We start from the raw sequence: 18227 nt of genomic DNA, 5'->3' as shown, positions 1-18227 counted from the left end.
CCTAGTCAAATTTCCTTTATTGTTAATTTACTCACTCACCAACGATTGAAGCAATTCATAGGATTTGTTTATTAGTCCAGAACATTAAAACGAAGAAAGACCATTCCTTTATGCATTAGTTATTTGTACTGTATTCATGTATTTGAAGCAATTATGAGCCAATGAATAAGAAAGCTCGTTCCTTTTTTTGTTTTTGCTTTATAAACTTAAAAATGTCCTCACCTGTTTTTCCATGGATACTGATGTGAATTTGTGTTAGTAACAATCCAATCCCCTGCTTAAGAACAATAATAATTTAAATAAAATAAAGTCACATCTCACAAAGAAAATGGTTTGAACAACATAACAAGAATCATAAGGCCTTTCATTTATATGTATCAAGTTTTTGGAATGTAAAAATATTATGATGAGCTTAAAATTATTACTAAGTTGTTTACTTGTATAGTTATAGTGCGTGTATGTGTGGTTAGTTTATTTTAATACCTGATATATATGGTTTGTTGCATTGGAACAGGGGAAACTTAACCTTCTCACCGTTGCCAACATCTAACCTATCCATATCCTTTCTTGGAGATGATGGTGATGTAAAGCATCTTTCAACCTTAAGAAATATATATGATTGCTCCTCTGTCGATTGAGGGAATCTGCATATAATTCTGGTGGTATTCCCATAATTCTCCATTCATAGTATAATTAACTCAGTTTTGTTATTCCAGATTCAAGATCGCATTGGACCTTTTACTTCAATAAAACACTAGAAATCAAGAACTTTATGAGAAGAAAAGGGTTTCCATCTGATTTGGTTACTTACAACATGTTTTTGAATTATTATTGTGATGTATTGATGTTGGAAGAAGCTGAAAAGCTAATGAAGAGTATGGAACAAAGTGCACATCATGTAGGTAGCCAAGCATATTTCCTCTAAAAGTGTTGGGTTTAATGGTCTTTATTCATGTTTGGAAGATTTGAAAGTTCATTGTCATTAGTTGTAATTAGTTGTAAGGATTTGGTAACTTTATATATGGTGCTGCCATATTTTTAGTCTTTTTGTTTCCGTTTGTAATATGTACATTCCCAGCCATTAATGGGGTTTTTTTATTATAATAAAACTCTTATTTCAAATCTCAAAAAGACTATTTTGATTACTAGATTCGGTTACTGTTGTATTATACTTATTAACAACATTATATTTGTTGCATTATACTTGTTAACAACATTATATTTGAACAAATCTTCCTATTAACATAATTACACTTTCAACTCATTGCAAAAGTCTTAATAAGGCATTAATTTCTAACAAATAATAGCAGCTTAAGTTTATATTTAACACCTATACTACATACTTTCTTTTTCAATCCTGTAACAACAGCTTACTATTATTTTTTAACCAACAATATTATTGTACTTTCATTTTTACCCATACTACCCCTGTCCTTTCATTTTTAATATATAATAGCATCGTACATTCCTTTTTTACACGTAATAGCATCGTACATTTATTTTTCACACATAATACCCCCGTACTTTCATATTTTACACATAATAATATCACATTTACATTTTTTACACAAAATACCCCCGCACTTTCATATTTTACACATAATAGTATCATGTTTTCACTTTTTACACAAAATACCCCCGTACTTTCATATTTTACACATAATAGCATTAACCATTCAAAATTTTCATTCCAAAATAGCAACTTACATGATTTATGTCCAAAACTGGAAAAAAAAACAATTAACCAAAACTAGTAAAAAGAATAATCAACCAAAACTGGAAAAAGTTGACAACTAACCAAAACAAAATGTCATGAACCATCTAGATTTGTCACTTTCTCACATCAACTACATATCTCATCAATTTTTTTCTTGCAACGATTCATCTACCTGTGACATGAAAATATAAATAGATTATTATATAAATATAAGAACTCTAAAATCATGAAAAAGTAAGTTAATACTATGAGTACCTTTCTTTTAGAACAACTAGTAGCATAATGACCCAATCCTGTCAAAGCATGTTCGTTTTTTTGGCACTTCTAAAGAAGACTTGATTCTACTAGCAATTTTAGGACGCCCTTTTGTGTTAGTTGGACCAAGGGGATATCGGACAGATAATTGAGGCATCATATCAACTTGTGAAATTCTCACACAAGAACCTTGAGATACGTTCTCAACTGGTATAGGTTTTTTCCGAATTGCTTGTTCTTGTAAGAGCTTTATCAATATGTTATTTACGTTTTCTATTTCTGAAGGGGAGACTTTTGCTTGTTCAATTACTTTATTAAAATTTAAACGGACACACCATAACGTGTAAGCACTAACTCCATTTTCGTTATTTATTTCTTCGAGTCCGCTGCTACGTTTACCCACCTTATATCTAGCATTAAGGGTCCACCGAGGTAAAATATAGTGACTCGGAAGTGTGTCAACATGCCTCTTCTTCATCACATATAGGATATGTTTGCATAAAATCCCACATGTCTCATACTTAGCACAAGAACATGTGACATGCATCTTGTTTAACAAACAAAACCTAACAATCCGCCAATATTTTTTGTCAACGTCCAGTTGCCCAACTCGATACTTGATTTCTTCTGTACTTTTGCTTAGAGTCTCATGCGTTAAATTGCTAGTAGCTTCTATCCATTCTTTTTTGAAAATCTCAAAAACCTTTCGAGTATAACACTCGCCTGCTTTTGCTTCAATTGGATTTATTGAGGAAAGAACCGGCCTCGAGTTCATAGTTTTGAAATCTTCATCTTCTTCGGCGGCCCTTCGTGACGAAACTGCTTTGTCATATTGTATTAAAAAATCATTCAACATGGTACTCGAGTTAACAAAATCATCAAAAAATGAATTAATACTCTCACTTCGTCCACTTGTTGTCATACCGGCCAAGAAAATATCCTTTAAAAAAGCTTTAGCCTAATGTATTCGTTGGTTATACATATCAGTTATCCAACAATTGTTTTCGAGTTTATACTTATCACGTATAACTTCCCACCTCGTTTCAAATTCTTCAATTGCGTCACTCATTACCCATTCTTTATATGATTCTTGAAAATCACTATAACGGGAAACGTATGGTCGGAGGTGCTCCAATTCATGCTTTTTTATATGCCATGCACAAAAGCGATGTCGAGCGTTTGGAAACACTTTTTTTATTGCATTACCCATAGCTTTGTCTTGATCAGTAATAATAGCCTTTGGATACTTGCTAAACGTACATTTTAGGAAATGCTCAAACAACCATACAAAAGTTTCTTCCTTTTCATTTTCTAGCAACGCTCCACCAAAAAGTATAGACTGTCCATGATGGTTCACCCCAGTAAATGGAGCAAAAGGCATCTTGAATTTATTTGTCATATAAGTGACATCAAACACAACAACATCTCCAAATTTAGTAAAATCGTCTCTTGATCTTCTATCCGCCCAAAAAATATTTTTAGGACGCCCGTCACTGCATAAATCCACAACATAATACTGATCATTATCCACCAATGCTTTATCTTGTAGATGTTTTATTAGTCCATAGAACTCCCTTCCTCTGTTGTGTTTTCGTTGCTCAGATAATACATCAACGCATTGTTTTGAAGTTACATCAACTTCATTTGAGGTTTTCATTGCATTAATGGCCTTTTTAATTTGAGAAGGTTTCAACCCTGATTGATTAAGTTGCACCATGAGAGATTTACATTCCACTGTACGGTGGAACTTCGCATGAGACCGATGTTTCATCACCTTCGTTGGTGTGATGCTCAATTCATGATTGTGTGTGTCGTCAAACAAGTCCACAAACCATTTCCTATCCTTCTTTTTTGAAATTCGAAGCATTGCCTTGCATCCGACTCTAACTTCTCTACGACGTTTTTTCTCATTTCCACTTGAAGTATTACCGTCCTCCCGTTTAAAACCTTCTTTGTCGCATACAAGTATCTTTCGATAAGGTTCATTTGTTTCCTTATTTTTGTATGTAGTATGAATACGTATACCAAATCCATGTACAAATGCATAATCATTATAGAAGGCGTACGCATCGTCGGTTGTATCGAAAACCTTTCCCAAAATGTTTTCATCATTAACTTCATCTTTGTCACAATCAACGATCACATCGACCCCATTTATTTTTTCAGATTCATATGTTGCTATTGACAAACCATCTACTTCAGTTTCATTCATTATGTACTGCACAAATAGAAACAATGAGAAACAATTGATACTAATTAGACAATAGTAATGGCAAAAAAAAGAAGGAAAACTTCAATATAAAAACTAGAATTGAATGGTAAATTAAAATAATCAGCAATAATGAAAAAATAAATCAGGAAAACTTCAATATAAAAACTAGAATTGAATGGTAACTTAAAATGCATCGAATGATATAAACCTGCAAGTGTAATTGCAAGGTTAATTACGTATTCAAGTCTTTATTGTATGAATGAAAAACATTAAATTGAGAGTGTCAATTATTAATTATTACTTATTGGAAATTCTAGAATAAATCTATCACTTTTGAATTTAATGCAATTATTTAATTATCTTTCATTCACCTACGTGTGTATTTTCTTCCGCTGCAAACTCCAAAGTGAATCCCTAAATACTGTAATTGAACTTATATGAATTTCACGTAACAAAAGATTTTGGAAAAAAAATCACGTACCTGAGAAACCAAGGAATTCACGTAGCAATCGAACTTGGAGAATTTCACAAAACTACACACAAGAATGAATAATCAAAAGAAAGTCTTTTGAAAAAAATTGATTCAGGAAAATATGTAATTTTTTTTATGGAGGATTCGTTTCTTTCAGTAAATCACGTACATAGCAATTGTTTTTTGGAAAACACTTAACAAACGACGTAGTTTAGTATGTTTTTGTACCTAAGCTTAGGTGGGGCTGTAACATATATTCACTTGTATGTTTTTGTACCTAAGCTTAGGTGGGGCTGTAACATATATTCACTTTTCTCATATATATATATATATATATATATATATATATATATATATATATATATATATATATTGTATTGACACGCGACTTTGTAGAAAGAGAGTGAGAGAATGGTCATTATTACTTTTGAAGCAAATTCCACTTATAAGACGATATCTCCTTATCTTAAATGTTCTTAGTGCTCTTTGCACACGTAATTCATCTTTGTGCTTGTCAATTCATCACAAATATATTCCACATTAATCGGTTTAAGTTTCTAGTTTTATAGACAGAAAATTTATGTTCGATTTTTCGGAAAATGGTAGTTCGTTTTGTTTTTAAAATTTTTTATGATTCTACATATTCTACGTTTTAGGATAATTAAGGTTTTTTTTTTTTTTTTTTTAAATATTTTTGGAATGGTTGTGTGTATTAAAAAAAGACTAGCTAGAAACTAGCCAAAACAAAACGAGAACAGTTAGTTAATGAGCCGTTTTTGAAGCCACCCTCTTATGGTTTTTTAACTTTACGATTCCTACTACTAAATCAATTAAAGGAAAACAAAACAATAGAATCAAACACCAGATCTCTCTTGTATTTCATGTTCCCAAAAACTAAATTATTCATGTAAGTCCAAAGAACCCAAGTGAATGTAGCACAAGCCATCTCAATTATTGATTTTCGGGCATTTGTAATAACCTGACTATCAATCCACTCGAAGACATCTTCATTAAAGTTAAAGGACGGCACCATCAAATCTACCCATATCACAAACTTTAGCCATAATTATTGAGCCAACAAACACTTCAAGAACAAATGCACGCCATCTTCTTGCACCTTCCCACAACATGACCATAAAACTGAAGGCAAATCAATTCCCCGATAATCAAGGTTATTCCTCGTCGGCAATCGATTGAGAATAAATCTTGTTATAAAGATATTTATTTTTATAAGGAGAGAATTATTCCACCTAGTAGCACCGCCACCCATGGGAAGAGACAAAGAATCCAAAAAAATTATGGTGGACTTCATGGAGAATGTGTCATCCGTCCCAAGAACCCATCTCCACGATTCCATTATATTCGTTATCTAAACCAAATCCAACATCTCTTGTAATTGTCGAAGATGAGACTCCCTGACCCTCCCTCCCCCCCCCCCCCCCATCCCCCCCCCCACACACACTTATTGATCTCCTCCAAGGAATCACCCAAGTATTACCAACTAGATAACCGGTAACCATTGACCGCCATAACAAGCAACCTTGGATATGTGGTCTTCAAAATAACATCCCCCACCCATACATCGAACCGAAATCTAGTACTTGCACCATTACCTACTTGCTTCTCTTAGAATCAAACAAACTTTTTTTTCATTATTAGGAACATTCTAAACTAATTTGACCATGCCTATCTAAACCCCGTAATTCGACCTATAAGAAGAAGACAACGAAAAACCACCATTGCTCCCATGACACCTTTTGATCAAGCTAAACCAAAGAAGATTACCACCATTTAGGAATCACCATCTCCACTTGTAAAGTAAAGCTTCGTTGAAAGATTTCAAAGTACTAATCACCAACCCATCACACCCCTTCTCATTTAAAACTCCACTACTAAGCTTCAACTCGAACTCTCCCACCATCGAGACATGCGACGTTCATCTATTCCACATGATTAGATTCAAAACTCCATGCTTAAGCTTCATTCTTTCCTTTAGTCCATGCAATACAGTGCATACGTGAGCACCACATCACATATCAAGAACCCATGAATTACAAGTAGTATTATTATGGAGTTCGATCATACAAGTACCTGAACCGGACCCGATCGCTTGAACCTTTTCATCCTTGAGATCTTTCAAGTACTTTGGGAAACTTCATTTCCAATGACCCTTAACGCCACAGTAAAAACATAATGCTTCTTTTGGATCACTCACTCTTGGAACAAACATATCACACTTTCCCTTTTGAGACATGAAGCCACAACTTTCCCTTTCCACTTTGGATTAGAATGCTTCCTTTTGTGTCCACCGTCATTCTAAAAGGAAAGGGATTTAGGTGGAGGTTCAACATGATACTTTTTCACATCGGCTTCTGGAGGAGGATATAGAGTTCTTCTATCAATGTCTTTTCGATACTATTCAATTGATAAGTCGTGATGAAATTACCATACGAACTAAGGAGAGAACCAATCACAAGATCCACTGCTAGGTTCTTATCAAAGACAACATCAAGGTTCTCGAGGTGATCTATGTAGCTCTTCATTAGTTGAACATGAGCACACTTCGAGCCACCTTCTTTGAGTTTACATGGCGTTAGGGCTTTGACAATCTAAGATTGTTCTTTCCTTGCCTTCTGTTGAAACATTTCAGCCAATTACAAGTTCATTTCATACGCCGAAGTGTTTTTGAAAGCATTTTGGAGACCCAGGGACATGGCGGCCATCATGATGAAAGAAACCTTATTCGAGTCATTGACGTGTTTGGCGTGGGCATCGTTTTCTTCATCAGACGAGTTCTAAAAAATTTCTAGAATAGGATCACCAAGTACATAGTCATGATTTTCATACCTCAATGAGATCCTAAGATTTCTCATCCAATCGAGATAGAGGAAAAAAATTGATTTGGCGGGTGGATGAGGTGGGAGAGGAAGACCATTGACATGCGACATCTAAAAGGAGAAACAAAGTTTAGTTAGATGATTTTAATCCATATATTGATTTGATTTATAAAAAAGGATACCATAATCATATCACTAATTTATTTTAGGTAGGTAATACACTTTACCAATATCAATCACTTTTAAATTTCTAAATCTTTTGAGATTCATTGAAACTATTCAATGTCATATTACTCTCGGATTTGCACATCCTCTATTTTTGCTTGGGATACTGAGGTCTCAAAAACAAGATGGTGAACCAACCATGCAAAAACGTGCAACCCTTGATTATTTCATGGTCCTTAATTGACATGTCGGTTAACCACATACGCTCCGCCAACAAACCACAACCACATGTGCCACATCATATTCTTCTTACTTCTCAAATTTGCGTGCTGGTTAACCACACACTCTCCATAAATAGACAATAAGGAATAATTTGCCTTTTTCATGGGTTAGGAACTATTCACAATTTCCTAAAATAACTAAGATGATACTTTTATTTTAGTACTTAATATGTTATACTTTTAGCGAGACATCATCCTACCAAACCCTTTCGGCTAACGACAATCCACCATACAAAGAAGCGGTGATTGAAAAGGACACTCATTCAACGGTGTTTTTATAGATTGTTTTCTTATACCTCTTCTATAGCATGACTTCATGAATAAGGCCTACTCTTGATTCCACTAATTATCTATAATCAATAATGTGAGGAAACTTGTTGTATGATTATTATACATATATTAATCATATTATATATATATATATGTATATATATATATATATATATATATATATATATATATATATATATATACTAGTTTATAACCCGTGGAAACCGCGGTTATCAAATTAATTTAATTTTCATAGCAAAAATTCATAATTATTAATCAATTATTTTAAATAAATAATTTTAAATAAATTATTAATTAAGAGATAGACTAAAATTTTAAAATTAGTTATAACTTCAAATTTAACATATAATTAAAAAAGTAAATGTTTCTATAAAAAGTTTAAAATATATTATTTAAAACCTTAACCTCATTAATTGTGATAGTGATTTGTCTAATATATCTCCTTGACACATGGCATAATATTAATGTGGAGTTGTATTAGAGTGACACATGGCAAAAGGAGATTAAAACTATTTTTTTATTAATATATATGTATATATATATATATATATATATATATATATATATATATATATATATATAAATCTTTTGGCTTTATATATACTATTTATAAACTAATATAGTTATATGTAAGGTGTATTTTAAACAATTTAAGAATACAGTTAAACATATTATCTTTATATAACTTTTAATTAATTAATATTAAATAAATATCTATAATTTTAAATCACTTAGGCATTTATCGTTTTAGTTTAACTATATAATTTTGACAGTAAAAAGCAATATTTAAAACTAAAGATAAACCCTAAAAATCAAAATTATAGCAAAAATCGGAAACCTTAGAATCTAGCCACGGCGTGCAGTGTCCTACGATTCAGAGGCTTCTTCGGTTTTTCTCAAAAATTTTCAAAGTAGTGCTCATAAATAAAACCTAATGGCTCTATTACAACTTTTGGGTTTTCTATGCATCTATACATTAATTTAAGGTAACAGAAGCATTCAATAATAACCCTAAGTGTACATACACCATATATCTAGGTTTTACTATTATGGAAACTTACTTTCAAAACTATGAATATAAACTAACAAGAAGGATAAAATTACTAAACTTTCAAGTGTAATCGTATATACTTGTGATTCCTTGAAGGTCTTGAACTCTTGGTTGCTTTTGGAAAGATCTAGCACCCAAAGTAGGCATGCCTCTAAAGGCTCACACCCAAAAGACTAAAACGCTAGAAAATTTAGAAGATAGGAGAGAGGCTATGAGAACCGAGTTTCTCGAATGAGAAACTAAGAAAGGCAACTCATAATTGTGAAAAAGGGAATCTAAGATTTCTAAGAGAACCGAGTTTTGAGGTTTTTTAATAATTGTTAAAACATATATAATTTTAAACATACTATTTAAATAAAACATAATATTTAAATTAACATAACATCTAAATTAAAAAAAACATTACAAGACAAAAAAATACATATTTTTTCCTAAATAACACAGTTCATCATCATCGTTACCGTCATAGATATAATCGGCCCAGTCTTCTCGAAGTTGCCTGTGTTTTTATGCGCCTTGAATATCAACGACTCTATGTAAATATTCTACTGTTCCCGATTGAAATTGAATGTGTATGAGATCTGTTGGGATATAGTGTGCAATATTCTGTCATTTATCTTCTACTGTCATGTTATACATTATGATACATGCATCTTCTACTATATGCCACTTCGACTTTGTAACATCCTGTTTCTGCGTAAACCATATGTATTCATTTTACTTTTTTAATTTATCCAAAAATTCCTATTAATTTGACGGGGTGTTCACTATCAGAACTTAAATTTTATAAATTCTGGAAATCGGGGGTTAAAGTGTAACCTTCAGACCAGTTATGAATAAATTTGTGGAAGATGGGAGCTGTTTGGTAACTTTTGGACTTGAATTAAAAGGATTTTTGGAAGCAGGGGGCTATAGAGTAAATTATGGATTTAATTTGAAATGAACTGAGGAGGAGGGACTGAAAGTGTAAAAATAGGGATTTATGTTTGAAAGAGAGGCGGGACTTAAACCCGCTCCCCCTCCACCCTCTTACTTCTCGACTAAAACATAAAATCCTAACCCTAATTTTAAATATAGTCGCCACTTTATTCACCAACTGCCACCACCGTTTTCCTTGCCTTTCCGGTCGGTTGGAGACCACCGTCAACCTTGCTGCTGACGATGAAGAGGTTGGGGTTGAATGTCGCGACCTGAGACAAAGTATCACAAGATTGAGTCGGGTTTATGGATGCAACTGTATTCGATGGTGGACGCAAACCTCTGTCTCTCCGCCACAAAGCGCTCCTTTTCTCCCTCCTCTTTTGTTATGTTCCGCATCATCTAGCTAGACCTGTCGCCACCACCGCTCATGTGAATCCTCTTTCTGCTGCTCCGGTCGTCGTTTCCCACCCCTACGGGAGGCTGTTGTGGGCGAGTTCGTGTTTGTGTTTCGTATGTATGTGTGTACGGCAATATTGTTGCTCGTTGTATGCGTGGTTGGTCGGAAAGCCGAGTAGAAAACCACCATGGCAGCCAACCATGGTGGCTGTCACGTTGCTTCCGCTTTCTGCCACCACTAGCCACCGCATTAGGTGGCTGTGTTCATGTAGTAATACGTGTATGTGGTTGTTCAGCGCAAATAACGTAATGGGTGCTGGTTGCTGGATTTTTATTTTTTACTCGAAAATCACCACTACCGCCGTGAGGTGGTGGTTTCTGCCGTAAACCTCCGTCGAACTCCACCGCCCGGGGTGGCAGTCGGTGGTACCCGATCTATTAAACTCTAATTAACCTAAAAACCTAACCTTGAACCTAATCGGCACGTGTTTGGGTTGGAAACCCTAACTAGGGTTTAGAAAACCCTAATCTTGGAAACTTTAGCTTGGGACTTGCCGGGACCTGCATTTTAGATCAAAGATTTGGAGTTATGAATTATACCCGACCACATTGTATGATTGAACTATTAGATCGATGGGCTTAGTGGAATAAGCCCTTAATGGGTTAAGTGTGGAATAAGCCCTTATTGGACACGATGATTGGGTATTGACTCAAGTGTCTTCCTATAGGCGAAAGGAAGTGAATTGAAGATAAATGAGTTATTCGTTACAACTGTGGTAACCTATGCGGATATCGAGGTGAGTTTCCTTACTGTTCTTGTGGGTCGAAGGCACCAATGTCGGCCCTTTAGTCATGTATCCTGGTATATAGGATGTTGATGTACGATAGTGATCTATAAATCTACCTGATAGTCTGTTAAATGGTTATATGATTATCTGTTGCTGGATATATGTTATTTGTTATGTATATGTCGAGCTGGTATGGTGTGGTTGAGATTGTACTGCTTTGTGATATCAGTGAACAGACCTAGGAATTCCAACCGAAAGCTTGTGGGCTAGGGTATTCCAACCGGAAGGTTGTGTCCCGGGGGTAATCCAAACAAGAGGTTGTGGACCCATTATGTATGGGGCAAGCCAACCGAAAGCTTGTGGGTCAGGGAATTCCAAAAGGAAGGTTGTGGGACGGGGGTAATCCATCCAGGAGGTTGTGGATCTGTTATATATGGGGCAAGCCAACTGAAAGGTTGTGGGCCGGGGCATTCCAACCAGGAGGTTGTGGACCCGTTATCTGTTTGGTTATATGTTTGTGTGGTGGTACTCTGGGGGAACTTACTAAGCTTTAGCTTATCGTTTTAGTTTATGGTTTCAGGTACTTCAGAGGATCGTGGGAAAGCAAAGGCGTGATCGTGCACAACTTCCTGTTTTTATGGCTTAGGTCTTGGGAAACTTTGATTTTAAAGTAATATTTTTGGAAACAATGACTCTTTTGTAAACAATAATATCAAATGGTTGATTTTTGAAAATTTTAATTTTTTTTTTATTTTTGGAGTGTTACAGGTTGGTATCAAAGCCTTGGTTTGAGAGAATTGGATGAACATTCGTGTGAATCCGGACTCAAACTAGGGAACTGCAAAAGTTGTTTTTTAAATGGTTTTGAAAATTGTTTTAAAAAATAACCAAGGAAGGATGTGATGTGTACAATTAGCCGAAGCAAGAGAGTATACCCCAAGTTACCCACATTGTTATTTGTTATGATATGGTAGACATCATGCTAGTTATAGGATAGGGATCTTCAGGAATTGCATGATAGAATTGTCTGATGTATGATGCCTTATTCCTATAGTGTTTTCTTGCTTATTGTGTGTAGGACTCTTTCTGGTGTGAATTAACTATTAATTGAATACGTTAAGTCACATGCTGCATAGGTTAAATAATTTTAGAGTGAAGGATTTGGTCGTACTGTGCAGCTCTTGCTTGAGTCCAACCGTTGTAGGATCAAATCTTTTAATCTAATAGTATTTAAGTTATGTTGCATTTGATTGTATTCATGCAATAGTTAACCGATACCAATGGGGGTCATCTGGAAGTTGATGGTAGGGTGAGGTGTGGAACCTAGGATAGCCTAGGAGTATGTAGTACTCATGATGCACTTTTCGCAAGTGTTGGAATTTCCATGGATGAGTACATGTGTGAGCACCCGGCCAATTGAGGAATGTTTAGCCATTCTCTAGGAAGCAAGAATTGGATGTATGCGTATCCTTGTTGTTTTATTTGTTTTGGGTGGTCGTGATGATCCTTGAGAGGAATACGGGTAGGTGTGGAAGGTAGTATGAGCCCGTACTGCTGAAAGCACAAGACCGGTACGCGTCTCAAGGAAGTCACGAACCCCGAGGGGTAGTCTCCTCATGTGGTTGTTGATGGGTTTCATACAAAAGAACATTCTATGTGCTAATTCAAACCCTAAAGCTTGGATCTAGGTTTCTCTAATTGTACATGCAATTCATCCAATACTTATAAACCCTAGATCTAGCATACTAATTTCAAAATTGACATGTAAGAACAGATCTAGATGATTACCTCTTGTAGAATGGCTTGAATCTCTTCAATCTTCTTTCCTTGGAGCTTAGAGTCACAAATGTCACTCCTCTAATGGTTTACAAACACCAAGAGCAAGAGGATGACTTATGAGAAGGATGAGGAGCACCAAAAACGTCCTAGGGTTCTTCCAAAAGAGTTAGCCACGTTTTTGGGGCCATAGGGGTCTTTATATAGTGAGGCTATTAGGATTATCAAACAAGGAAACCCTAATTTGACTGCTTAGGCTCCAAGAAGCCCATGGACTCCTTTAGAACAACCCTTGGACGAATTCCTTATGGGCTTCCCATAGAATTCATCCAACCTATGTTCCAAGGTGATCCATAGCCCAATTTCAATTATCTTATAATTACAATTCCAGTCCCCTAAGTTTAATTAATGTCTTTTAGTCACAAAACTAATTCTTCATTAATTCTTGACTAATATTAATTAAACAGTATGATTTCTCCTTTAATATATTATTCATATAATATATTAATAAATCATAATTAATCCTCTCTCCTCATAAATCATCCTATCACGTTGCTTTGGTGAAGGTAACCCAAAAGGACCATGCACAACCGGGTCAAATACTTACCAAATATAGTTACGGGCTTAGACACTAATCCAACAGTTGTAGCAATGTGTATTGTGGCATTCTCATGAATTTTGGTTCGACTGAGTATGGAGCTCACGAGGGGACCTGATTCAGGATCTGGAGCTGAGGACCAAGATAGGTCAAGGTTGATTTTCGATCAGGCGCGGGAGATGAATACCATTGAGGTTTCACAGATATTGCAGGAAGAATTGTCTGGTATCATGGATCGGATCACTGGCAGGTTAATTACCAGGTTTGAGGAGCAAACTGCAACTTTGCACACTGTGAGGGGGGGGGGGGACTTCTGAGATGACTACTAGGGAAGATAACATGGTTTGATACCATGAGTCGTGGCAGTGATTCCATATATGTCGGTCTTTGGTTATGGTTGTTCAGGCATGAGAATGGGTCTGGTGATTGTTTGGGCCTTAGTGGTCATGTTAGTTTGGGTGTAAATGGTGCTGACTTAGGTGAGTTAGTTGAATTTGAGGTATTGAGGGACTTGCTCAGGGTAATTCCAGCTAAGTCGCAGGACTCAAGAAAGAAGCAATTGTTATGATCGGCTCGGGTATTTCACTCGAAGGCGGAGTGACTGGAAGATAGGTTGGAATGTCCATCTACGATGGAGGCTATTTCCTTTCAGCTTTCCGTGACTCCGAGGAAAGAGAGCGCGAGCATGTGATCTTTGATGGGTTTTTGAGCACTACATCAATCCTATGGTGTACATGCAAACCCTAATAGCTTTGGATCTAGTTTGTCTAATGAACATGCAATTGATAATCCAAAGCCATAAACCCTAGATCTAATAAACTATAACTGAAATTAGGGTTTAGATATTACCTTTGATTGTTATATAGCAATAACAATCAATCCTTGGCTTCAGAAAGCTTAGTGCCTCAAGTGTTGCACCTCTAATGGAGTCACAAATACCACTAAGTAACTTCGATGAAGAGGGAGGAGAGATGAGGCACCAAAAATGGCTGGAAACCCTAAAGGAAGTATTCACCACGTTTTTGGGGCCATAAGGGTTCCTTATATATGCTGGCTATTACGGTTTACAGCTAAGAAACCCTAATCTGACTGCTTAAGCCCTAAGCAGCCCATGTACTCCCTCTTTAGAAGCCTTGGACGATTTCTAATGGGTTTCCCCATAGAACTCGTCCACTCCAACTTCTATGGAGTCCATTAGCCCATCTATGTAATTATCTTATAATTACACAATAAGTCCCTTAAGTTTAATTAATCTCTTTTAGCCACAAAATTAATTCTTAATTAATTCTTGACTAATATTAATTAAACAATATGATTTCTCCTTGAATATATTATTCTCATAATATATTAATAAATCATAATTAAACCTTTCTCTTCTTAATTCATCCTACATATTGCTATGGTGAAGGCAACCCAAAAGGACCATGCTCATAATCGGGTCAAGTACATACCAAAATAGTTATGGACTTAGACACTAATCCAACAGTCTCCCACTTGGATAAGTCTAATAACTATTTTGCATAACTTCAGAACCTGATCAGCAATCGTAGCTTTCAAAAGCCACTGTCAACTCTGATCTTATCAGATACGAGTGTCCTTTAGATAAGGGATCATATATTCCTCCATTCTCAAGATATCGTATAGACACAAGACATGAATTTCGATCATTCTCTCTATATTGTTTCCCAACTTCCGATTTATGACGACTGACAACAGAGTACAATTGAACACATCAACTTAGTCCCGACTTGGCTAAGCGCTTATGGTGTCATCACAAAATCATCGAGGGGCCCATAGATATCGCTTTTATCCCACTTTGGGTAAAAGGAATTGATAAACTTTGACTCAAATGCTTGCTTGCACCTACTAAACGAATCACACACAACAATAATTTTATAACACCAAGTTATTGGTGCGTTTACTTATCATCAATGTGCAACCGACCAGCAAATAACAACTCACACGTCTCGGTTTCAAGAATATACAATATTATCGTCTCACAATCACTCGTGATAAAATCCATGAAGTGATTCAGGTGAGCATGGGTTTAATCCAATACTCTAATCTTATTAAAGCACTCATGAACTCTGCAGCAAACTTGTGCTATGTCTAAACTCTTTAGACAATCTACAGACTCTTCATGACAGTCTTGCTTCATACCTACTTCCAACGTATGACCGACTGTGGATGTTTGAATAACCTAGTTATTCTGGAAGTCAAAACATGCAGAGTGAAACACAATAATAATACTTATTCCTATATGGTCCCAAAACTTTTGAGCGTAAATAAAACACCTTTTATTTAAACACCATATTGACTACTTATTATTCATTGTTTAATGTTTCGGATAATCAACTTGTTACTTGAATTACAACAATAGCTGTCCCATGCTCCGAGCATGCACACTATGTTTCCTATGATCCTTACTTTGTGAAATAGATCAATTGAAGACATTTCCAATGAAACTCATTTCACAATTTCCAATCCTTATCATTAGTGTAAGAATACCAAATTCTTGCCACTTTTAGAATATGTCAGATTCTAACATTTTATGCAACGGTCCTTTCGTGAAGTCACAGCACAACAGTCACAAAGACTCGGCCAATCACAAGGTACTCTATCAGAAATTGTTAAAAAACAATTATATAGATGTGATGTCTCTCACTCAAAGTACATTCCTTTGAACATCCTTTTTGCATAAAAGTTTCTAATCTAGACATATTTCTTAATATCCAACTCCTATTAATGGAAACATTTCCATATTTGCCATGTGACAACTCATTCTAAATAGAATCTTATCTATTCACAATAATGTCAACATGGTCATTCCTTTACTATACTTCCAACTGCTCACAAGTGACAAATCCTCAGAGAACCTCAGATTGTCCTTTGATAGTTGTTTAATTATTTTAGTCAAAACCGATTCTAGTCCCTTTTTCCCTCTTAATGCCCTAGGCATTTGGAAAATTTTAGAACGGTCAAATATTATAGCATATGCAATCGATCCTATACCCGAAGCGTATGGGACATGATGCATAATATCTCACATAAAGACATGATACTTTACCAGTCTTTTGCTATAATATTTCTAATTGCCATGTTCTCACAATTTTGATTATGAAAAGGGATGCCGTAATCATAACCAAATTTTGAGAATGCAATTATCCTTTTCATATATAGAATTTCCTCATGTTGAACCATTCCAACAAAACATTCATATATATTTGACTAAATTTGATTAAAATTCCACAATCTAAGCCTTTAGATTTGAAATGAAGTATAATATTCTCTCCCTTAATTATAGCAAAACAACTTTTCAACCCCTACAACTTTGCCAAGTGAATCTTTGTTTTCTATAATTAATATTGCTAACTTGCAATTCTTGAAATAATAATCATGCTCCCACTAACATGATGATTATTACCATACAAGCATAACACTTATGCTCCCACTAGCTTTGACATATATCTAGAAAACATCTGAACTTTCAGAAAGCAATGCTTATTGAATTCCTTAAGTTCATATTTCTAAATACTTGATGCTTTGATAAGCCTTTATCTAAGCTTCTTAAACTCATACACCTTTGTTTTAGAAAGCTCACATGTGTGTCTAAACAACTTCAGAGCTTATGTTACTAAGTCCCAAATGTTCAGAATAACTGCCAATTCTCACAATTCGAACTATGAAGAGGGATGTCGTAATCATAATCGAATTTGAGAATACAATTTTCACAATTGCAATCTTCTTAAAAAAAATTTCTTAGTGAAAGCATTTCCTTACAATCATTTTCATGAAGGAGGGAAACCTTATGACACTTAGATTTTAAAGTGTATGTGTTCCTATCCATGCGAATTTGTCATAACAACAATCATAAGACAATGTTTGTGACAAATCCAACTCATATGGATTGAACTTGTTCAATCTTGATTTCTCGCCTTATGGCAGCATGAATGCCCACCATTGCTTCCAGGTTGTTAACAAGCTCACCCTTACCTTATCAATGTACTTTCCATTGATCAGGGTGCCTTGCCTTTATGCAATAAATTGAGAACTCACAGAACTCATATGCATAGATGACTTAAACTGGAATGGCACAGAAACAAGATCACGTCAACACGAAAGGTTGCAAACCTCAAGTCGTGTGCTAGTGATTAACTTACCGGTTTATTCTTGATTTGATCTTGAAACTTTTCAAGACAATTGAGACTCCCACTGACCTCTTGACATATATGATTCTCTTGTCAGGAAACTTTCCTAGACAAAACAAATATTCAAGAGTTAGTGTTGTTCTTATCAAGACAAAACACTTCACATAATTGGTCCTAGTTGGTCTTTGTCTTATCCAAGACAGCACAACTTACCAATTTCAAATGTGCAAGAATAAGAAAACCTTTTCCAAACTCCACATTTGATGAGTGTTATAAACCTACTTAAGACTTGTCACTCAATTCACAATCTTGGAATATA

General features: G+C 35.2%; 1 protein-coding gene across 1 annotated transcript; it reads right to left on the bottom strand.

Moving 5' to 3' along the window:
* Window positions 1–1988: 1988 nt before the first annotated feature.
* LOC145139138 (protein FAR1-RELATED SEQUENCE 5-like) lies at window positions 1989–4184 on the bottom strand. Its single transcript, XM_079073067.1, has 2 exons — window positions 3045–4184; window positions 1989–2930 (listed from the first exon to the last, which is right to left on the bottom strand). The coding sequence occupies exons 1-2, from the start codon at window positions 4182–4184 to the stop codon at window positions 1989–1991; spliced, it is 2082 nt and encodes a 693-aa protein (XP_078929193.1).
* Window positions 4185–18227: the final 14043 nt, after the last annotated feature.

This window comes from Lactuca virosa, chromosome 9 (genome assembly GCF_052849685.1).
Source record: "Lactuca virosa cultivar CGN04683 chromosome 9, Lactuca_virosa_CGN04683_v6, whole genome shotgun sequence".
NCBI classification, from domain to species: domain Eukaryota; kingdom Viridiplantae; phylum Streptophyta; class Magnoliopsida; order Asterales; family Asteraceae; genus Lactuca; species Lactuca virosa.
Note: the sequence above shows the minus strand (reverse complement) of the source record. Positions and strands in the feature narration are given on the sequence as shown.